At 40.3% G+C, this 24237-nt stretch overlaps 1 protein-coding gene across 6 annotated transcripts in view; it reads left to right on the top strand.

Annotated features, from left to right (window-relative positions):
- The first annotated feature begins 3887 nt into the window (after positions 1-3887).
- The window catches only part of dnmbp (dynamin binding protein), a 53773-nt gene continuing 33423 nt past the window's right edge, over positions 3888-24237 (top strand). For 3 of the 6 annotated variants that reach the window (XM_030400636.1, XM_030400635.1, XM_030400631.1), the window contains exons 1-3: positions 3888-4232; positions 20103-20257; positions 22251-22373. In XM_030400636.1, coding sequence (XP_030256496.1) covers positions 20113-20257; positions 22251-22373 — 268 coding nt within the window. In that variant the 5' untranslated portion in view covers positions 3888-4232; positions 20103-20112. Of the gene's footprint in view, positions 4234-4741; positions 4750-8674; positions 8807-20099; positions 20258-22250; positions 22374-22614; positions 22634-24237 lie in introns of those variants that run through there. The other 3 variants (XM_030400632.1, XM_030400633.1, XM_030400637.1) reach the window with 3 other exon arrangements.

Below are 24237 nucleotides of genomic sequence, written 5' to 3'. Positions count from 1 at the left end.
ATCCAAACATCTGGGAACACCACCCCACTGTTTCCTGGTAATGCAAACCCACAACTTCTTGGAGCAAACAATAAATTGCACTGTGCACGGCCGATCACAGCGCTGCTGCCCTCTGTTGTGAGGTGGTGCGGCAGATGACACATACAGAACGAGCTGAGGTGAAGGCTGACGTTCTGCTCCGTCACCAGACCGAAACTCAGCTTCCTGGAGGAGGCAGCAAAGGATAACATGACGTCCGTTACTACAATGCACAATAACATAAACGAAGAAAGACCTATTTGTCCTCATTTCTAAATGTATTTCTGTAGAATAAACATTTGTTGCTTAATATATAAAATCCAAGGTTGACGTTCTGTTATATTCCCACGTGGCAGATTCCACTACAGGTATTTTGAAGGTTCAATCTGATCTAATCTTTCAAATGAAGGTTGAAAATTGATGGAAAATCTTTAATTATTAATGACTGAAAACTGAACACAAGAACTGGGCTCTGGTTGGACTGCACTCGAGTCTCTCAACTTGTATTCTGGAGTGTTTGTGTGGCACAGGAAGGGCAACACTTGCCTCTCTCTGACGAATAGGAAAGAGGAAAAGCGCACTTCACCTGGCACTCTGAATTTATGAGAGCGACACAGAGGCTCCCTGACAACACGTGGAGTCGCACAAATGATAAAATGCCAGGTGCTCAAATGGAAGATGAGTTTAAACAAATTTTGAGGCTAACTATTGACACGAGAAAATCTACCTCCATTTCCAGACTGAATACAACTGCTGTGCCACTGTCACTGCTTTGCTATTGATACTGATATCGCATCAGGATTTTAAAACATTTTTGCCTTCTAATCTTTTATCCCTCCCAAATTAAATTAGTGGGTACGTAATTTACAAAGAAACTAGTCACTAAAGCTATCAAATAAATATAGAAGAGCAAAAAGTACAACCTTTAGACTCTAAATGTGGTGGAGTGGAAATATAGAATAGCTTATAATTGAAATAATCAAGTAAAATACAAGTCTTAAAACTGTTCTTAGGACAGTAGTTGAGTAAATGTACTTAGTTACACAAAGATACATTGATTGCATCAGAATGACAAACAATAAACCAAAAACCAAATATGAACTGTGAGCAAGTTGACGTTCGTCAGGTGACCTCAAACGCACCGTCGTGACCCTTATCCAGTTACCGACATCACTTCAACTATCTAACAGTTATTACAAAAGATGAGTGGAATAATTTTCACTTTCTGCCTACTCCGGCTCTCTGTCACCGCGGGCTGATGTTTCTCAGAGCAGACACAATAGGCTGATTGTCCCGCAGCCAATGTATTCTCTGCCTTCGGAGCGTTATAGTGCCGATCGACTGGCAGCAAATACGGAAAGACAACAACAGACCCACATGCTGCCCTCTGAATGAAAGTGGCCACTGTGAGAGGAGACAAAGCCAGTGTTTCATACAGGGTCACTGATCTGGAGGGTTCTCAGCGGTGGTATGGGTGTGTGTGTGTGTGTCTGTGTGTGAGGGTTTGCACTTGTGTTTGGCACGATTAGGTGGCCAAATGTGGCGTCAATGAAGCCCACCAGTGGTCCTACAGTGCCAGACATCTCAGTCATTGACTCAGAGTTTATGGAGAAGCTCTACGACACTGATGGAGCTCGGAAGTGACAGATCAACCACCAGTGAATGAATGATCTACTGTGACAAAGCCTAAAACAAGGTTATTTCTCATCAAAGAGAATTGTAAACCAGCAGAGACAATTACTTTACAACATGCTGTCTTTGTTACGTGTCAAATGTGTACCGACATACATATACTGACACTTGCACACACACCTTCCTGTCAGTGCATTCACAGTCATTTACAGTAAATACACATGCATGCAATCTTTTATTAAAGCTGCTACAACACACTTTATTCTTTGTTGATTCTGGCGGCCCCTGTGGACAAAAGCTTATAGTTTAAACACCGCCTTGTGTCTAAAGTTCTTGGTATGGCTAGCGAGTGAGAGAATAAACTACAACACATTGTTATCACTATTTTTCTTCTTAAACACAGCTGCTTGCAGGATGCATATTGAAAAAGCAAAGTATTCGAGGATGTGTAACACTAAAAGCTGTGATATGATGCTGGTGATACAAGATACACTTTGTTTAAGCGCCGTATCGACGGACCACAGAGATGCGATACCCCTAAATTCGGCTGCATGATTTGAAAAGATGTTATGTACACCAACATTTTTAAAATACTGACACCAGCTGATCTGTGTACAGTAGTAGAGTGTTGCGGGTTTGTTTCTTTTGAGATGTGACCTCTGCTGTATCTTTTCCTTTCCCCGTGGCGACACTTGAAGGAAAAAGCATCCGACCGGCTCCGTTTCCTGCTATTGTTCTGCACATACGAGGTTGCATATGAGGAAGCTGTCATTACTGCAGACGCAGCAAAAAACTGAACTCACACCACAACACGCAAGGGCCACGGCTGAGAGAGGAATGAGCAAACGTATAATCCCTCGTGCAATGACTGTGATTTTCTCCCTCTAAAAAAAGGTTTTCATTGTCTTAATGGCACCAAATGAAGGAGCTGCAGAATACAGGTTACACCTTCAGAGAGCTTTATTACAGGGGAATTTCGACTTTTCTACACCATGTTAACAAGATCTGTCACTTTCTTTTACCCAATGGAAAAGACTGTTTGATCAAAAGCTAATTTATGTATCAGCCTATATAGATAAAATTCAGAACGGTTGAGTGACTCAGTCAGTGACTCTGAATAACACATAACAGAGATATCATTCAGTTCCAAACATAGATGATGTTACTTCCTGAAAACTGCTGTGAACAATATTTGGACTGGGTGGAGTGGACGGCCACAACATGTGCTGTCCTGCACAGGAATGAGGTAACGAATAGAGGAAACGTTCGTGTTGATTTTTGCTTCATTCTGTGCCACAAAAAGGGTGAGTCATCTTCTCGTCACGTGGATTAGTCACACAATTAACAGTGGAGGTACAGAGGTTGGTAAGCTACAGAACAATGTGAATAAAAAAGGCCTTGATATATCTGACAAACTGTTTTGTTAAGAGCTGAAATAAATTTCAATTTTGTAATTTTTTGGCATCAGTTGGATGTACAAGGAGTTAAAAAGGAAGGTGGCATAACTGCGAAATGTAGCTTCACTGTACAGTTCATGTTATATATATATCTGCTGACAACGTGAGCCTTCAATCTTAAACAGACATTTAAAGACACATTTCCCGTTCAAACTAGGTCCTATATCTGCTAATAGTTTATTGTTATACCATGAAACGTTTCACAATCCAAAGCAAAATTATGTAAAAATTGGTGTTTCGTGCAATTTGGTTGCTTTAAATTATACCATTGGTTTTTGGGGTCAGTAAAACACAAAAGTACTGCATTTGACTGAGAAATAACAGAGTTACAAGTGTACAAGTCAGGAGTTTTTACTTTTTTTTAAAGCTGAAATTAGCGGGAAACCTCTTTTAAAGGTGCACTATGTAGTTGAGGGGAAGACATTTTATTCGGAATTAGAAAAATGTATTCCTTAAAAAAACTACAAAAACAAACATGACTGAATAATATGTTGTTTATATGTGGCGGACCCTGCCACCTTTCTAGCTTCAAACAGTGTTATGGGGACCTGATTTTCCTCTGAGGACAGCTATGAAAAAAATAAATATGTCTGAGTTTGATACATTACTTCATTAACATTGTAATTAGTAAAATTCTGAATTTAAAATACTTCTCCAAAACGACATACTGCCCCTCGAACTTCTGGACCCGCTTTTCTTTTCTTTTCAGTCAGGCAGCAGCAGGGCCAGCTACGGGTCTCCTCGGGAAAAAAAAAAAAAAAAAAAGTGGGTGGCGTTGTTGTATGTAGGCATGGAGAGAGGTGCAGCGCGACACGGCGGCTGCTGTTTCTAACGTGATGACAGCTGACTGCGGGGACGCTCAGAGCCGCGGACCACCGTGTCACACTCTGAACAAACACTGACAACATGTCTTCTCTGAGCCTCACGACAGAAACAAAGCTGCTCCTCTCTCGGGAATAATGACTCCTCCTCGACTCGTGGAGGTGTAGCTGCTTCCAAAAAAAGTTGTGTCGCGGAGAAAAGAAGCTCCACCACCTCAACCACCACCACCACATCAGCAGGCTGAAGAAGTTGGATATCTTGTCTGGCTGGCTCCCACGTTTTCCCCGTTCAGACTCTTTACAGGTAAGAAAAACTAACACTTTTGATTGTTTTGTTGTTCATACAGCGCTGGAGGAACTAGAGAAACGCCTTTTATTGGATGGAGGATGAGTAGAGATACATAGAAGTTAGTAACACCACAGGAAGGGAGGGCTTGTAGCTCCTCTCTGGTGGACCTGAGGGTCTAATGTGCCGTGTTTCTGTATTATACTCGTGTTTGAAGCTTTTAACCATGGTGGTCAGGAGGTGTCTGTGGGTTTGGGTGGGTGCTGTGAACAGGACTTCTCCACAGACAGCCTCAGTGCGGACACAGACACACAGCTATCAGGCTACTGACGTGAGCTGAATGACTGGTGGCAGTGAACGCAACTGCTGCAGACCAAATAGTCTGTGTGTGTATCTGTCTGTCACCTGTGGCCACTGCTGTCAGTGGTCCACCATGTGAGAGAGAGGACTACACACACACACACACACACACACACACACACACACACACACACACACTTTTATTGTGGCCACAGGCACGTGTACACTTAATAACTTAATGTCTGTGGTCAGGTCACAAGCACTCTGATGTTTTTTCTAATTTACTGTCCACTCAACTGACTTTCTTCTGACTTCTATCATGCTCTATTCTATCCTGTTTTACTCCGATCCGCCGATGTCAATTCTGTTCCTTTCAGTTCTATTCTGTCATGTCACATTCTGTTCTTTTTGATTATATTCTGTTTTTTTTATATTTGTTCAGATCAGTTCTGTTCTGTTTTGCCCTGTTCTCATCTCTTATCTTCTATCCCAGTACACTGTTTCTATTCTGTTCTGTTCTGTTCTGTTTTTGTTGTGTTCTGTCTTCACTATTCTATGTTGATCACGTTCTTGCTTCTATTATAAGATTTGGTTCCATTGTATTCTGTTCTACTATGTTCTACCATACTGTTTTGAGTTTGTTGTGTTCCATTCTGACCTGTTTTTTTTTCCTTTCTATTCTATTCTACTCAGTGTGGTTCTGCTCTCTTCCGTTTTTCTTTTTTTGTGTCCAGTTTTGTATGTATTGCCTGCAGGTTGACGGGTAACTGCTGTCAATATCTTAACATGTAGACGTATCAGGGCAATTAAAGACAGATGAATAAACAAAACAAAATTATATAAAATGTGATAACAACATTTGATCAATACTTTCACCCTCTCAATAAATTCATAACTCAACATTTTAATTGTAGCATAGCCCTTGCCTTTATGACAGTTACAGATACACCTGCATCTCTCCCGACCCTACTTTCAATTATATTGCTTATTTTTCAGACCAAACATGGTTTTCACTCATTCTATGGAATCGCATTCTATAGTTTGCATTATCAGTGTGTGACACTCTCAGTTCATTCTACTCTTTTAGGACGTTCTCTGCTGTCAGTTTGTACCCTGATTTGACATCTCTGTACATGCTTTTCTTTGCTAGTTCTGTTCTGTTCTATTCAACCATTTACCAGAGATTATTAGTTTTGTTTGAGTTGGACCGAGACATTCTGATGTTGAACTGGAGCGGTGTCCTGATGCTCATAATCATTGCATGCAAAGATGCAAAGATTACAGCAACCGTGTAATGTGCTACATAAACAGAGAAACGCACCACATTATAGGGTCTGTAGACCTTCAAGGGTTTTTTTTTTTTTAGTTATGGAGTTGACTCAGCTACTTGAACTGAGTCCAGATTTAGTCGAACAGTCTCTATTCACACTATGGACCATTGTTTGGACCAAACAGCTCTGCGAGAGATAGATTATAGCCTTCATTAAATCAAGAGGAGTCTCTGGAACACAAATAGCAAAAGCTGAGAAAGTTTGTCCTGTTCCCACAATACAGTATTTTTCTTTGCCTTGACAGCGTTTACTATGTTCATACATAGTTACAGAACTTAGATTCAACCTTTTCCAGATCACAGCAGTTTATCATCATCCTCCATGTTTGTTTTCATGCTCTCTAAACAAAGGAAGTGAATGTGTAGTTTCATACAGGCACCTGTTATCCCAGTTTAACCCCTTTACATGCAGCAAACACATCAAGTATATCAACACAAATATGGAAGTTATACTGGCAAAATTGTTGAATATGAAATCCATACATTTCACCTGCATTGAACCATTAAATGCATGTCTTCCAACCATCCACACTGAAGTCAGGATATCAGTATTTCTACCCGACCAACACCAGCTTTCTTCTCTCCTGCTGCAGTGTCATTATTGGGAGTAACAGTACTTTGGCGCTGGCTCACACACCATAAATTCCCTTTCAGTTTGCTTAGCCTGCAGGGAACCATTCACCAGTCTTTTTATGAAAGTTAAAGACTCAATAACCTGTCCATGCATGTGTCCCAGGACTGTGCGTGACAGTGTATTTTACCTTTTGCTTCCATCTGAGTTATACCTGGCAAACCACCTGAGGTCTTCTTTCTTTAACTACTCTCAGTCTTAATCGAGAGTATCTTTTTCTCGTCTGCTGTCCTGACTTTGTGTTTACTGCCTGGTCGGGATTTTGGATGCACATAAACATCCTACACACTGAATTATTCAACACTTGCAACAAGCTTCTATATCAGCACAAAGTAACTTGAGATGTTTGTGTCAGTTTACATTTGTTACGTGACACAAATGCTATGCAGAAGCTGTCCCGTTAATCCAGTGAAACATGTAATTGTGATGTGATTATAACTGCAACCAACCAAAGGCACGGCAAGCTACATCCACGGTACATGTCAAGCAGAGCAAAGTAATGAAAAAAATGACTAGATGGTGCATGGGTGAAAAGGGAAAATTCCATTTTTTATCCCTATTATGTAATATGCTGTCACTTCAGAGTGAGGCATTTCTCAGACATTAAAAAAATTGACATTCCAGCACAGTATACGTTAGCTCGGCTGAACAGGCAGGGAAATGCTGGAGAATTAATTTGATTTGAACTGGATGTGAAAAGGGGGGGGGGGGGGAGTTTAGCGCTAGTATGAGCAGCGGCTGCAAAGAAAGGGGTGAAGCATGAGGCTGGCTCCAAAAGTAACGCATGAAGTCCAAACATAGTACATAGACCCCCATGTTAAAATAGTAATTCTGTACAGCAGAAATAAACATGTTTACAGCTTGTTGTAAAAACCGGTCCTTAAAGCTAGTTTTCTCCATCGATGACAGCTGTACAGTGATGAATTCAACTTTAAAGCTAGCTGTTTAACTTTGCCTCTCTCAGCTCCACCCATGCTCCGCCTCTTTACCCATTTGTAATGTTGTGAAATGTAATGTTAAGCAAAAATACTAAACAACAATGCAAGGCATATCATTGTGATGGGTTTTAAACTGGTGCACAAAACCAAATTGAGTGAATGCATAACGTTGCAAAGAAAAAACATCTGTCATGTTGCCCGTGTCGCATCGATCCATGCTAAGAGGTCACCCAAGACCGCCCCGTCCTAAGCTGCCTGTGATCTGTGCTCATGCCCTCACCAGAGTACTTTAGCATTCTGGTTCTGTGCCCCTGCTGCCGGCACTGCTGCAGCCTAAACAACGTTGACATGGAGCCACCACACCAAGCTTTACAATGGCTCCTCAGAAACCTGTGGGTGACGTCATGGAGTACATGTTTCATACAGTCTATGGTCTGGATTAGACAAGACAGACTGGGGAAAAATAACCATGAAGACTGAGAGAAGCCGTACATGCTTGCTAGAGGACAGACAAAACAAAGAACACCGTCAAGGCTGAAAGATCTGTCCAGTCAGTTAGAAGGAACTTTCTGAGGCAGCATAGTACTGGGTTAGATTACAAATTAGCAATTTGATTTGCTCATGCTGCCATCCTTCTCCAAAAACAATAATGGCGGTAATATCCCTATCTCTGTGGATGGTGTTATAGTCCTAAGAGAGTTTTGTTGAGCTTTTGCCCCCACATAAGTTTTATTCAATCATGTGCAATTATTTTTGAAGTGGAGCGATCCCTGTTTGTTTTCCCACATCTTTGCTTGTAAAGTATGTGACATTCCAAGATCTGAATTCCAATGCAGCTGGTATTACAAACCTCTGCCTCGATTATTCCAATGAGTTGTCCCAAGAGTTGATTCATAAAACTCATTAAGGCATGCTATGTTCTGCCATCTTGGCAGTCTTTTGTCAATGTCCTCAATTCACCCACAATTTTTTAAAAGTAAGGGAAGATGATGTGAGAACGTAGTGGTTGTGTGAATTCTTCCGAAAAGAGCACACTTATTTCACCCTCCATAAATTGATCTTTTTCCTGCAGGCATGTCATGATGTGATTCCAATGGAGGGATCAGTTATGTAACAGCTCATATGCAAACTATTAGGGCCCAGCCATGTTTTAAGGGTGCGGCATCTCCTCGGGCACCTCTGGGGTCCTCCCAGGGAAAACCCTCTACCGTCCAAACAGATCTCTGTATTCTTGACAACGCGGCCTCTGCCCTCTGAGCACAGACGTCTGAGCTGTCCTCCCTGCTCTGGAAATGTTTATGCAAAAGACCAGATCCACCCGGTGTGTGTGTGTCATCAAGGGCATTAATATTCAACACGTGCGCGCTTGAGACAGGAGTGGAGAAACAAATATGTGAGTGAAAAGAGTCAAAGAAAGAAAGAAAAGGAAGAAATGGAGCCGGCTTGAGGGAATGCATGTGTGCTTGCCAAAATGCAGAGATACGGGGAAGTGAAGTGAAGTGAATGAAAATGTGAGGACGATGGTGGATGTAGAGCTTTGGACGAGCCAAAAAGAGTATTTGCTGTCATCTTCCAAGGAACCACCCAGGGTTTTCCCCTACACTCATGCAGCAACACATCTTGTAATGTTCTCTCTCCAATTGGAAAAGTCACAGCCCATCGGTATTTCTTTACATCTTAAAAGAAGAATTTTAACTAGCAAGAAGGGTAGAATTTGCTATTTGCAATAGAAACACATTTAGCTGTTTTTAAAGCAAAGTGTGTTGAAGTAAAGAGGTGTGGAAGATGATTTGTTGGGCTTGTCCTGCCCTGACTCAGCTCATTGTTGGCCAGGACAGAAAGTAATTGCTGCGTTGCAAGACCTGACTTGGCCAACAAAGGATCATTTTTATAGTGGTACTGTATTTGGACAACCCTCCCAGTCTGCCAGGTGTTTCACTTGGGGCCAGAAGAGTCCGAAATACCGCATCAAGTTTGATTCTTACTCATCCCGGAGGTTCAAGTAGCAACACAACAGACATGTGATCAGATAACCGATTAGTTTGTCCACTCTTGTATCTGTCCATCCGAGGCCACCACCACTCTCAGTTAGCCTAGCTTAGCATAAAGACTGGAATGAGCAATAGCCTGGCTCTGCCTAAAGGTAACAAAATCTGCCTACGAGCAGCTCTAAAGCTAACTCATTAACACACAATGTCTTGTGTGTTTAATCTGTAAAAAAGACTGAAATGTTAACCTGATAACACCAAGTCATTCCAGACTATGAAATAGTCTGGCACATAGTGAGCGAGCCAGCTAAAGTGAATAGGAATACAGGGATGATTTAATGATGTGGCTCTTCTAGACTTTTCACATTTTATTCGACCCAGTGGATCAAATTATTACAATGATATAAGTCTTTTTGTCTCTAGGCTGTGAGGCTAAAAAAAAGGATCATCCTTTTCCAAATGCTTCTTTCACAATGTAAGCTAATGGAGAAAAGTATTTTGGGGCTACAGTGCATCACATAATGATGTAATCACACGAATTGGCCGAAACAACCTGGCTTCAAAGCCTGGCGCTCTTCCTGGGTGCTTGGTTTACAGTCTTAATGCTAAAGCTAGGCTAAACTAACTGGCTGCTAGCTGTGTATTCATATCACTCTCATCTAACTATTGGTATGAAATATATAAGTGTACGGTATTTCTCAAAAAACGTCCATCGGCTATCGTCTGACTGCAGTTTAGCTCAAGATGTCCTCCTCCGTGCATCAGTTATGTTTACAGTCCAATTAAGAACTTGAGATGCAAGAATGGCATTGGAGCAGACCATGTCTGCAACTGGATTGTCTCACAAGAGGCCAGTTTAAAATAAAGTTAAAAAGACTAAATTGTTGTCAGACGATAGTGGATGGTTTATGTATTTCAGCCGATGCGTTCCACCTTTTTTGCTCTCCAAGAGTCTGTTTATCTGCTTGCAATCAAAGACGCCTCAAATGTGATTTGTGAAGCCTCTCGGATCACAAGGGAACTACAGGACATATAGAAACCAGAACTCTTATTTTACCAAAATCTTGTCCCTGGCCTACAGATTCTTCATTCATATGTGGTAGATTAGTATAATGTCAAACTATTCCTTTAATTTTGCTGTCTGAACCATATTATTTTAAAGTAGAACACACTAAATAAAGACCATAGTAAGAGAAAAAGTGCATTCAGGGAGGACTTCTGTCTTGAGGTGGACAACCCTTACTCTGAAATGTCAGTATTTAGGGAAAGGATGATGTGGGTCAAATTCATTCGCAAACTGATGTGTCCTCCTAACCACGAAGTCAGCATTCTCACCAGACTATTGTAAATAAAAAGAACAGTCCTTCCTGTCTCTTGATGTAAACAATTTGAATTGATGGTGGCCTTGTGTCAAAATAGCCTTTGTCTCCACTGCAGTTATTGTTTGTATTGGAATGCAGAGCTGGCATGTTTGTGTACAGTACAGTATGTCTGCGTGCTTTTCTTTTTTGTCTGTGTATGCGTTTGCTTTTCTGTTCGCATGTTTGAACAGGTTGGCTTTGCCAAATATTTCAACAGAGTTTGGCGTCTTTCGGCATTTGACTCAGCTTGCCAGATGTGTTCTGTTTTATCCAGCTGGCTGAGGCCACGTAGTGCTGCCTCATCTGGTTGAAATGCACTTTAAAGCCAGACTGCTTCCTTCAATGTCTTGCCCTTTACTTGTTGTTTGGAGCAGTAGCAATACACGCAATGTGGTACCATACTATGTGTTGACTTTTAGAGTTTTTATGAGGAGCAGTAACAGATGAAATGAACTGCAAGAACTGGGTGTTTGGAGTGACTTGCATGCAACAGAGGCCCAGGGCTGCATTTGAACTGCCGGTAGGCCGATAGTAGATTTTATGTGGCAGATATAATAGGGACTGAAAGCAGTGATGGGAGAGGAACAGCTATAGCATCCACCAAAAAGTCCAGTGGGAAAATGCTTATCACTAAGCTCCATTTAACTCTTACAACGGCTATTTTTAGAGCTACCTTCTAACACTTTCATGATGACTCTTGGGTATGGATAATACCCATAATAGACAGACAGACTGTTGGGCTACAATGTCAGTAAGTGTCGAGATAGAATCATGCATGCGTGTGGAGCTTTTTTTTTTTTTTTCTTGAACGCCTTTAGCTGTCCCTGTTGACTGGTGACCTGTTGTCACTGTTGCTGCTTAAACTATCTATTAACAATAGTTTGGAGCAGGGAAAAGGCATTAACCGATTCATTGGCCTAATACCTAAATAAACATATAAATCAGTGATGTACATCCACGTGACTGGTAGAAGCTGCGCGACCGTCTGCCACTATCGACGCCAAGTTCAGCAGATACAGATACCTATTGGCACCGATTAATAGCCCAATTTGATTGTTTGTTTGGTTGACCTCTCATTTTGACCCTGAAAAAAACCATTCTGCGTGGGTAAGAGCTGAAACACTTAGTCCATTAGCCACTTAATCACTTGACAGAAAATTAATCTGCAACTGTTTTGATAAACCATTGGCAATTTAAGTACAATACTAAGCAAAAATGAAAAAATATTTCCAAGTTTCAACTTCTCAATTGTGATGAATTCTTACTTGCCTTTGTATAAACTGAATATATTTGGGTTGACAACTGTTGGTCCAGGAAAGTAAGCAGGATTTGGCTGTAAGTGATTTTTAACATCATATCATCAATGAAGTAATAGTCAGCTTCCAGTGGCTTAGACCACCAAGCCAGTAGAACACCCTCAACTCAATCATATATATTGTTTTCATGTGTGTATACTGTGCGACAAAGAATTCACCAGTAACAGAGCATAAAGTTTTATGTTGGTTCAGACCTCAACCACCTCAGCCAATTATGACATTCATGAGTGACTGCTGTTGCTAATTACTTAAAAAAAAATCCACGCATACGTAAAAAGGTTATGTCATCATGTTACAGGAGGTCTGTGAGGCACTGACTCTCTGAACAGATGGTTAGAAAACCACATGACTTGTGTTGACAACTGTCAGCCACACAGAGCCTTCTCATTCTCCCCCCCCCCCCTCCTCGTCCCCCTTTGCATGTGCTGAAAGACTAGACGGTGGAAAGCAAAGCAACAGATGTCCCACAGTTTTTAATATCCAGAACCGTCCACCGGCCGGTCACCTGCTTTGGTGATGTTGTTCCGAGGTGAATGCGTTTCAGTGGACTCAGCACTCCCCGGCAAACAATTGGTATCAAAAGACATCAGCTGTCACCCGGCCCACTCCAGAGGCTTCTACCTGTGTGTGTGTGTGTGTGTGTGTGTGTGTGTGTGTGTGTGTGTGTGTGTGTGTGTGTGTGTGTGTGTGTGTGTGTGTGTGTGTGTGTGTGTGTGTGTGTGTGTTGACACCCACACACAGGCACGTGCCAGTCTGCCACTTCTGTATATCTGAATAGGTTGAATGGCACATTGGTGGTGCATCAGCGCAAGCCCGGTCCTGGCAGGCAGACCTAGATAATGAGGCAGCGGCTTCATTGTTGGCATCAGATGACCCTGTTCAATAGAAGGTACAGGCAGTCAGCAGATCCCACTTCCTCCACCCTGCATTCAGGCTAGCACAGTGTTTCAGCACTCAGACTCAGGTACCTGTAGAGACAGAGATGAGATGCCTTTCAGCGAAGACGGACTCAGTTATGATTATGTACTATATATTAGGCTGAAAGATCCAAGGAATGTATCTGATCACAATTTTTCTTTCTGATATTGCAGGTGCAATTTAAATAGCTGTTATTTTCTATAAATTACCATGCGTCTTTGATTGACACAGTATTATAAGGATTATGATTGTGCCAAGCGTTATTACAAACGTATCAAATTTCCAAGTAGGGCTGCAAGTTATGATTATTCTGTTGATTATATTTGATATTTTATTAATTAATCGATCAGTTGTTTAGTATTAAAAAAATAGATAAAAAATGTCCACAATGATGCCCTCAAATGTCTTGTTTTATCCACAACCCAATGATAATCAGTTTAATGTCAAAGGGGGGGGGGGAACCGGGCTAATTTGACTCTGTCTTCTTAAAAAAATACTTAAAAGATTGATTAATAAACACAGTCAGTCAGATACGGAAAGGTCAGCTTCTAAATATACGTTCCTAAACAATCAATTTATCTCACGTTTATTAAGATATTGCATTCAAGGTACAAAAACATCTTTGCTCAAGCTGAAAAGGGCTACAACTGGAAAACAGAGAGCGTATTAGACAGATGGTAGAGAATAGTGGCTCTTTTTGAATTGCAGTTTTCACATAAAACTGATTTAAAGGCCCCCGATGTCAAATTTGCTGATAATTTTCAAGTAGCTGATTCATCTTTTCATGTGAACATATCAGATTTCATAGTCCAAGGTGACATTTTCCTGGATAAAATCCTTGTTTTGTCCGATATTATAGTCCAGAACCCAAATATATTGCATTGCAAATGATGCACCAGAGAGAACAGCAGCACATCATCATATTTAAGAAAAGGAAATGTATTTTAAGATGAATAGATTAGCAATATTGTTGTCAGTTAATCTGTTGCCTTTTACTATCGGCTACAGTTGATCACTGTGATCATTATTCTCTTTATTTCAATGAGCAGATCTAAAGATGCTTTACGCTTTATGAGGAGTAAAAGCCTGCTGGCTGCCATTTTTATTTTGATAATAACTCCTGAGGGCACTTTTATATATGATTGTAATGAGGTATTGCTTAAAATGTTTCTCAGTTGCTCTCAGTTTAATCTCTTTTTGCATGCAGATGTTGTAGTTAATGAGGTGGTACCCTCATCAAGCTTACTTATTCCTTTCTTTTCAGATGGCCTTCATACATTGATGGGATGTAATCATTTTCATGTAGATTGTTTTGCATATTCAATTTGCAGTAACTGGAGTAGGAAGATGGATATTCTCTATTGAGACACTTAGACATCATGGAAACTTAACTCACTGCTACTCATGTGAAATGCAAACAATTTACCGCAGACTTCCCATCACATGCTAATACTTTATGTGCGTCTGAAGCCGATTACTAACATTGGAAAATGCACACAAACACACGTGTGCAGAGATAGTTTAGTAATAAGTGATGATAGTTCCAAGGCCACGTCTCAGGTCAGACAGTTGTTGCTTTGTCCCACGGTCAGTTGGGTGAGTACAGTGTGTGTGTGTGTGTGTGTGTGTGTGTGTGTGTGTGAGAGAGTGTGTGAGAGAGAGTGTGTGTGTGTGTGTGTGTGTGTGTGTGTGTGTGTGTGTCAGCTGTTGACTTAGCTGTCTGTCATAATCCTGTTACTTTCTCCAGGACAGTGCCAAGTGGCACACACTAGTCACAGTTATTCACCCTCTTTCTTTTAAAGAACCTTCCCAGTAATCAATGATCTTAAATTATGTCATCAGTGCACTTTCAATTTTGTCTGAATTTCTGAATTTCAGAACCATTATTGAGGGACTAAATTGAAGTTACCTTTAGATAACAACAGAATATTGTCCTATTCTTTCTTTGCCTTCTTCCTCTACTGTAGTTATCTCTGTGAGAGGTTTCTTCCTGGACACGCCATTATTATCAGAGTGCCATTGCTTATCAGGACCTCATAAAGCCTAACAGTAGAGACACACCTGTTTGAGTCTTGTTATGAAGCCCTTGCAGTGTGTGAAATGCCCCTTGTACTTTCCCAAGACATTTTCTCTAGTGCAGCTTTACACATCATTTGATTTATGAACTTAATTGTATATTTTTTTGTATGTGCACTTCTGAAAATGATACCTTCCATCAACGGTTCAAAAGTAATTCGGTTACAATATGGCACTGGTAAACCGCCGGCGTTGTTTCCTCCAGACACGCCTGCTCCTCCTGATGTGATCCATGTTTCCCTCTCTTTTTTTTTTTTCAAATCCAAACAAAAATGCCCTCGGCTAGTGAAGTTATGAGTCAGAATGAGCCACTCACACATTGAAACTCGCACAGTATGCTTGCATGATGAGAAGAAGATGAGATTAGACATTTCAGAATTTCAAATCAATTCTGGCAATGTGAAACTGCTGTTTTAGCTCTGGATATTTGTAACTGATGGGGAAGATCCGATAACACTAACTCTGCTGACATGATTTGGGAGAATGCACACATATCTTTTGTATTATACAGCCATATGAACCCTAATTGATGCCAGCTGCTACATGATTTGATTTGTAAAGTGGAAATGTGATATCGGCCTACAAAGAGTAGAATGAACACACTTAGCTGAATAGAATTCAGACTAATTACTCCTGTCAATTAAATAGGCTGATACATGTCTAAAATAGATCAGGTGATGTTATCAGGGCGCCGGGCCGCCACTAATTTGGTCACATGCAACTGAACATTTTCATTGGTTGCAGCAGTGCGGCTTAGATTTAGAGGTTTATTTATTAAACAATTTAGATTATCGTGGGTCCTTGTTGCTTTGATTTAAAGTAGCAATGTATAAGAAATAGACACCTGTCAAATTCATACTCCAAACCAACAGGGGGACGTGTTTCACCAGAGTAACCGCTAACTGCTGCAAACTGTAGCTGCCATTAGCTAGTTCTCTCATCTCTATTGATCTCTATCAGCTGTGTATCTAGTGGTCTAGTGGTGTTGGACACAGAGCTCCGAGCAGAAAAGTGTTTTTTACACCACTGGCACAGGAATGTTGGAAGTAGAACAGGCTGTTGCTAGCTGCTAAGCATAATCACTGCAGTGGATATCTCTGCAGCACAATGCATAGATGTCATAAAGTCATAACTGTTATTTCTTCACATTATGTTGATCATTTCTTTTAAATTAAGTTTTCAACTACACCTTAAAATGAAGAAAAACATGCATTTAGGTGACAAAAAGTATGTGATGATGCATCTGATAAAGTTAAGACTGTTGTTAATTTCATCAGCTTTTCAGGTTTTTTGTCATACATTCTGATTCGATAATGGAGCTAGAGAAAATGTCTGAGTATCACTGAGGTCATTTGAACATCCGTGGCAAGTTTCTCGTCATATCATCCGGGAGTTGTTCGCTTTGTGTCAGAAATGTTCATCTCGTGTTGGGAAGAAATTATCACCAGAGTTATTACACTTCATCCGTCCACCATGAGTTTATTTATTTTAAGGACTAGAATGATTCAGCACTTAAATGCATCCATTATGTTGACCATATTGACAATATGGGCCTATTACTATGTCAACTGCCCTGTAAACATTTGAGCCAAACTATGTTGAACTACTGTATTGGGACCACGGTGTCACTGGAAAACTAAACCGTGTTTGTGCCAGGCAGCTTGTGTCGTCATCTGCCAGAGCAGAGTGTAAAAGTCACCCAGCGCATTGGCCACTGACACACTGACAGGCCCATAAATAACATTAAGGAGCTTGTCTGGCTGTATGCAGATCCGAGGATTAACATGAAGAAAGCTTGAGCCGTCCAGTGACTCTTCACAGGTCCTGGCAGCGTGGTCAGGTGTGGAAAGAGGTTTAGTTACCTGGGTGTTGAACGTAAGCTCAGCTGTGGGAGGCAGGCTGGAAACACTCAGAGTTGGAAAGTGGTAAAATAAATACATGACTTCAGAATTTGAGATATTAGGTGACGTTAATATCATCCATCTGCACAAATGATGCCTGTGCAAAGAAGACTGTAATCTAAATTTGCTACTATGTTTATTTCCCTTTCAATACCTTTAGTTTGGCAGTGGTTTCACTGGTGGCTTGTTGTCCTTTTCAGCTGTTTTTCAAGCTCTTTTTAATTCTTGGCACAACATTTTCTGGCAGAACCCTTTGTCACTACATAAGGTTGGAGAGCAAGACATTATTTGTTTGACACTGAGAAGAAGTTCCTTCCAAAATCACACAAATCTGTCCAGTTTGGGCGCACTTTACTTGTATTTGTGGTTAGTTGTGAAAAAGACAAACATGGAAAAAGTGCTTGACACTGTAGCTTCAAGTACAATTTATCAGCAAACCCACGTGTGACATTTCCAGCTAACGCTTCAGATTTGTTTTACTTTTATAGTTTGTTTTGTTTCTGCTGTGCATTATTTGCTCACTAGCAGTGTTCTTCAATGTGTGTCTGTTTACAGCAAAACCGTTTCATAAACTAAGACACATCAGGTGAGGCTGTAAGGTGTTTGGTAGATCATTATCAATCACTGTTTCATGGAAAACAGTCCTTGAAGATGGGTGATATGAGTGCACCTGTGAGCGTGTCAGGACTTGTTTGATTTGCTATGGTGTCAAACAGGAAGCCATTGTTGGATTTGAACTGGGGATAAGCAGACATATGATTAACAGTGTGCTTCATGTTGTTAAGCCTGCTTTATTCCAAATGACATTAAGAATACATCACATTTTATTCATTTATTATGGAGGGATCAGATCAACTGATGACAACAGAACATAAAAAGAACAATAAACAACATTAGGTTCCACTGAATAAATGGAAACACAGCCCGTCTGCGGTCTCTCCCTCTTCTTGGACACCTCCTGTTGGCTTGCATTAGTTAATGTGGTGGCTCTGGTTTCACTGTGGCTCCAACACTATGTGGTGTTGAGTTCTCAGCCTCCGGTACTTCACTGAAAAGTGACCACTAACTGCTTTTGTTAAGCAAAACAGTTCTGCTTAACCTTTACCGCAGGCAGCCGACCAAACACACACATTCAATGCTCTTTCTTTCTGTTAATGCTTGTCATCTGTCCACCGTATCTGCCTCCACCACCACCACGTCCAGGATAACCCGAGTCCCTCCCCAGAGACGGTGTCACTGAACTAGGCTACGGTGCTGTTCCTCTCCCACTCGGCACACTTAACAGAGGCCCCATTGACTGAAACAAACTACAGCCCTCTTCTCTCGTTTCCCGTCTCTTTGAGCACATCCATCCCCACCTGTGGTTAGTCTGTCTCCAGATAATGATACACAAGGGCCTGTAAAATACTAATTAAAATCTTTGTATGTGTGTTTTCTCATTTAGCTTATAGTTGAATTAGCCAGATATCGAGCATAAATGTGAATACATTTCCTTTGCTTCATGCGCCTTAAAATGATGAAAGCAGTTGGTTTCCAAATATACGGCTTCCCATTGCACACTTAATTATATTTTGTTTACATTCCTGCACGTTTTAATATCTTGCATGCTAGTTATTAGCAATTGCAAACACATACACAGAAGAACATAGTGTGAAATCTAGGGCCGGGACTTTAACGCGTTAATTACGATTAATTAATTACACAAAAATTAACGCATTTTAATCGCACTTATTTTTGCACCGCGGAACGTTTCTCACTGGAAGAGTTTCAAGGGTACCGATTATGCTGGAGCACCAACTAACGTTCATGACTTCAGACAACAACAATGAACGAAGAAGCAGATGAGACTGCTTTGGTTGGCCCCGTGGATGGGAAATTTTGTTTTCAAAAGCGGACGGATGGCAGCGTAGATAAGAGCATGCTATTGCTGGACTTTATGGCAAAAATTGCACTGGTCGGGGCAGCGTTTAGCTCAGTGGGTAGAGCGCGCGTCCCATGTGCCGAGGCTCTGCAGCGGACTCCGGTTCGACTCCCGGCCTGGGTCCGTTTGCTGCGTGTCACTCCCCCTCTCTCTCTCCCTGTTTCCTGTCATATCTTCAGCTGTTCTGTCAATAAAGCCATAAAAGGCCAAAAAAATATTTAAAAATTGCACTGGTCTGTTGGTCTTGAAAAAACAAAAACCATGTTTTGTTGCTTAAGCTTCTGTATTCAGTCATTATTCAATGGTATACTAAAATATATGTGAAAAAAATTGCTTCTCACTGTTCTCAGGTCAAATATTTATATGCGATTAATTTCGATTAATTAATTACAAAGCCTCTGATTAATTCGATTAATTTTTTTAATCGAGTCCCGGCCCTAGTGAAATCACAACCATTCGTCCAAATGTCTTATCTGTTTCCAATTAAAACCCAGAAATTAGAGGAGTTAACCATGATTGGTTGCTCAGAAAAATGAAGGACCACTGAATTGGATTTTCACCACACATTGTGGAGTAATTTGTTTAAAAAAAAAATTAAAAAAAAAGCGAAGATCACTAGACTTCAGGGTATTTTTCGTTCAGAAGGTGCCTTTATTTAATTAAACCACCTAGTAGATTTGGACAAGAAGTAAGAACAGGAGAGAGATCCCCTCTAAAATGAAATGCGATTGATAAGGTGTTTTTTTTTTTTCTTTTTTGCATCATGTGAACAAGTGACGAGAAATGTTAAAACAGCGTAAGAATGTGAGGCTCAATGGTCAGATCCCTACCTCCTCAAGAGAAACAGGAGACGGATCGAAAAGTGTTGAGGAATGCCAATGTCTTAAGTACAGCCCTCTCTCTTTTGCTTTTCTCGTTCTTTTCTCTCTCCTTTTTATTGTGGCTTTCTCACGCTCTCGCTTCCCCTTTCAGCTGGTGTTGTTTCACAAACTCGAATGAGGCGTTTGTTGATTTGCATGTTGAGCATTTTGAATGGCCCCAGTGTGCCTGTTTAAAGAAAACTTAGCCTGCTGCATCTTCAATCTTTCAATATCTTATTAAAGTTTTGCACTTTCAGCATCTCGCCATGATTCTTTTCATGCATTTTTATAAAAAACAGTGTGGGAATTATCTCTTAATCTCTCTCTTTTTCTTTTTAACCTCTGCAGGTTATGAGTGATGGAAGCAGGATCGGTGGTGCGTGCCGTGTTCGAGTTTCTCCCCAGCGTCTCTGAGGAGCTGCCACTCTTTACTGGTGATGTCATCGAGGTGCTCAGTGTCCTGGATGAGTTCTGGTTACTTGGTAACAAAGATGGCGTCACAGGTAAGGTGTCATGAGTTGTTGTTTCTAAAAATAAAATCTATTGATTGATTGATTGATTGATTGATTGATTGATTGATTGATTATTTCTCTGAAGAAGTTAGACTGTGCCGACTACATAGAGAAGCTCACTGCGGTTATTGTTTATAAAAAAAGCCACATGGGAAGCTGTGGGTGACTTATTGGTTTGAAGCGAAGTGTGAAAAAGAGTGTGAAGAATCAGCAGCACTGAAGATGTGCCAAAGATGTCTATGTACTGTGTTGCAGAGATGTTTACCCTTTACGCTGTAAGCGTAGTAAATTAACAAAATAAATTCACAAAATGTCAAGAAATGGAATACTTCTATTTTCCCAACTGAACAGAAAAATACAACCATTACACCTTACACCTTCTGAATTCAAGCGTCCCTCTTTTACTGGACTAAGTTGAGCTTAAGTGTCTTGTCAGCTCTTTGTAAAAACTCACCACATCTAAGCTCAACATCAATTAAACCACTCACCAACATAGTACTGGATTGTCTTTCCACAAATAGTTGTTGACATGCTCTGGTTGAAGATTAACGATTACTTTGTATCTCTTGAGGGAAATTTGTCATGGACATAATGGCTGCCACATAAAGAGAATGCATTCTAATACCTGCAACACAGCTCACTTCACACCCTCTGAATACAGGGAACAGAAAGAGTCGGCTATAATTAGCCTAGCTGGTTTAACTATATTCTTTGCAGAGGGCAGAGAGGAAGAGATGGTCCCTCACCCCCATCAATTTCACGAAGATGACTGCTTGTGCAAACATTTGTATGTAATGTAGACAGAATGGGAAAACTTCCTGAGTTTTGTAATGCATTACATCATATGTGCAAGACAGGATACTTGTGGAGTAAGGGGGGTTCAGTTTGCAGGTTCAGAGGATTCAAAATCAAACATTCTTGTTCGTAAGCAGTAAGTTGAGAATTTGTTATAATCAATGATAACTATTTTTTATGAATACACTCCTACACATTATATGTGTTGTGTATCATATCCCTGTATTTTGCAGGGGAACCAAAGATTTGCCCATGAAAAGAACGTCCTTGTCACCTCGATTTCTCTGCCCTTGAAGGGTCGAGCGCACAGAAATCCACTTAAGTTTTCTTAAGAGTTGAAGGGATAAGATGAGAAAGGGGATTCCTTCAGAGGGGAAGTGCAAATCAGTATAGTGTGGCTTGCTCAACTGCTCCAGGAAACCACAGATCAGTATATCAGTATTTCTATGACTTGTCTTTCTTAGAAAGATAAAAACTGCATCAGTGATGTACACTTACAGAAGTAAGGTTCAAAGAAATGCACATATGGATTACAGTAAGGGCTCTCTGCCTCTTTCTCTCTTCATTTACACTTAATATCAATCAAAGGTTCTTAATCTGTTGATAGTATATCATTATTTTCACATCCCTCCGCCTTCAGTGCAAAAATCCACTTCAACATCCTACGTAGCGATCTTCACGACGAAAATGACAAGTTACTCTGACCGTAATCTGATTGCTAACAGAACGAACATAAACAAGCTAGCAGTTGTTACATGTTCTTCAGCGGGGATTTAGCAAATTTAATGCCAGAGTTTCCCCCCCAACCTTTAAATGTTCCACCAAACCAGTTCCTCTAACACTGTTAAACAATGACACCATCAAGTTGCAGAAGTAGGTCTGGCTGTGAAAAACTAATATTGATATTATCTCTTAACGACACGGTACAATACGATATGACTCAACTATTCGATACCATACCACACGACAAGATATAATACGATATGATATAATGCAACTAAACTTTATTGTCAGTTTGCACTGATATTAGGATGAAGATACTACACCTGGAGTAACAAAGTACATGTATGGGGGTTACAGCAGCCATTGTTGTCATTGTCTTGAGGAGATGAGACTCATGTAGGGGCTCTTTTTCACTGCGTTTACTGCAGTAATTCAGTTGTGTTCTTGTTCTGTCTCCCGTCTTCAGGTCAGTTTCCCAGCACCTTTGTGGAAGAGGTCACCATTCCCAGCACGAAGCCTGGAGACAGACTGTATGTGTGCATCAATGATTACAGCTCAGCAGAGCCAGGCAACCTGTTGCTGAAGAGAGGTACAGACACACTGAATGCACTCATACAGACTTTTTACCAGTCATGGCTGAAGTATGAATCACTCCTTGTCTTTATGAGTCTTGGTTTAAAATATGGAGACTTTTATCAGCACATACATTGGCTTCCTTATGTGTTATTTGTGAGTCGATGTTTTGAACAAGATACTGTAACACAAGCCGAGCTGTGGTTTTGAGACGTGCTTCCATTAACGCTGCTGATTTTCTCACTTAGCTTAACGTGTTGATGTCGCTGTGCTCAGGTAAAAATTGTGTTGTGCTGTAGTGTGGCTGTGTTGTGTTGAATGTTGTGTCCTGACGTCTTGTCTCCACTGCCACAAACTGGGAAATTGAATGTTGACAGAAACGAAAATCAAACTATGTTTTTGGTGCAGCGTTCGATTTTATATACAAATAAATAGCTTAATTCTTTCTACAAATCATAATGTAATAAACCGATTGATTATATGGAATGGAGACAAGGCACTTTTTTTCATGATGGCAGCCTCTTTGGAAAGGAGCCATGACTCAAATCTGTGGTGTCACTCTGCTGTAATGTCTGGTGGAATCTCTCTAGAAATTTGGTTCAGAACGAAAGTAAAAGGTCACACTGCACAGTAAGGGACTTCCTAAAGACATGTTAGGACTGATACCACCATAAAGGAATAAAAGGTAGGGTTAGGGTTAAGAAGAAACCCTAGTCTCATATACTGTACACAGTCTATTATAGTCACAGGTTTCCATCTGATTTTGTAATAATTGGTTTCTAGTTTCCATGTACATGGGAACTGTTTAGTTCAATGCCAATGTTATCCTGTAAACCCAAAATGTATTAATTAGTTAATTTCTTATTCTACATTATTCATTTTGTGAAATCAAATTGATCAGCTCTTTATTGATGGATTTCTTTATTCATTTAGAAATGGATACATTGTATTTAGATAAAGAAAGAGATGCATTTTTAAAGTAAGAACATGTCTGTGTTGTCTTCTGATTTGCTATTCTATGTGTACAAGGTCCATACATCCAAAAGAGCTATAAGATGATAGATATTTATCTGCATTTCTCCTGTAATTCCTGATTGTTGTGTTTTCTTGAGCAAAGCATGAAGGCCTCTCTACCTGGCCGATAATATCACCTGATAATATGATACCTAACCTAATAATAATTTAATATATAACCATGGTGGATTTCCCCGTGGGATTTTATTGTATAGAAACAAAGCATGTGTTGACATAATGAACACACAATGTCTCTTACTAAAAGTCCCCACTAGATGTCCCCAGAGTCCACCTGAAACTGTCCTCAGCAGGCTTTTGTCTTCTCTTATTACATTGCCCGACATGATTACATTAATATTTTGCTGTTTTTAACACTCTCACAGATGTTTGCAGAGGTCTTTTACATTGGTAAAACTTTTTAAATTGTTGTTGTTTTTGTTTTTTTAATCCGTAGAAGTAGTAGTTGTAGTCTTAGTAGTAGTTGGAGTTTAATGGAAAAGTTACTTTTGATAAAAAAAACTTTAAAATAAATCCAGTTAGACACTGGATTACGTTAAAGTTTGTATAATATACAATGGGAAGTCACTTTGCTTTTCGATAGGATAAACTATATTAAATAATGAATCAACATTTTACAGTGTCTATTTACCATAAATACCCGTTTATTGTTTTATTTTAATCAGATTTTGATTGAACCTTAAACCCACATTTAATCAACAACAGTATTACAAGATATTTTTGTATTGTCAGAGATAAATAACACTTTCCGGATCAGAGGAAACGATCTCGCCATCTGAGAGTTGAAATGTTCATTTCCAGTATGAATTTCCATGGTCCTGATTGGCGGTGTGCCAGTTATGGTCGCA

Source organism: Sparus aurata, chromosome 20 (assembly GCF_900880675.1).
Source record: "Sparus aurata chromosome 20, fSpaAur1.1, whole genome shotgun sequence".
Classification (NCBI taxonomy): domain Eukaryota; kingdom Metazoa; phylum Chordata; class Actinopteri; order Spariformes; family Sparidae; genus Sparus; species Sparus aurata.
Note: the sequence above shows the minus strand (reverse complement) of the source record. Positions and strands in the feature narration are given on the sequence as shown.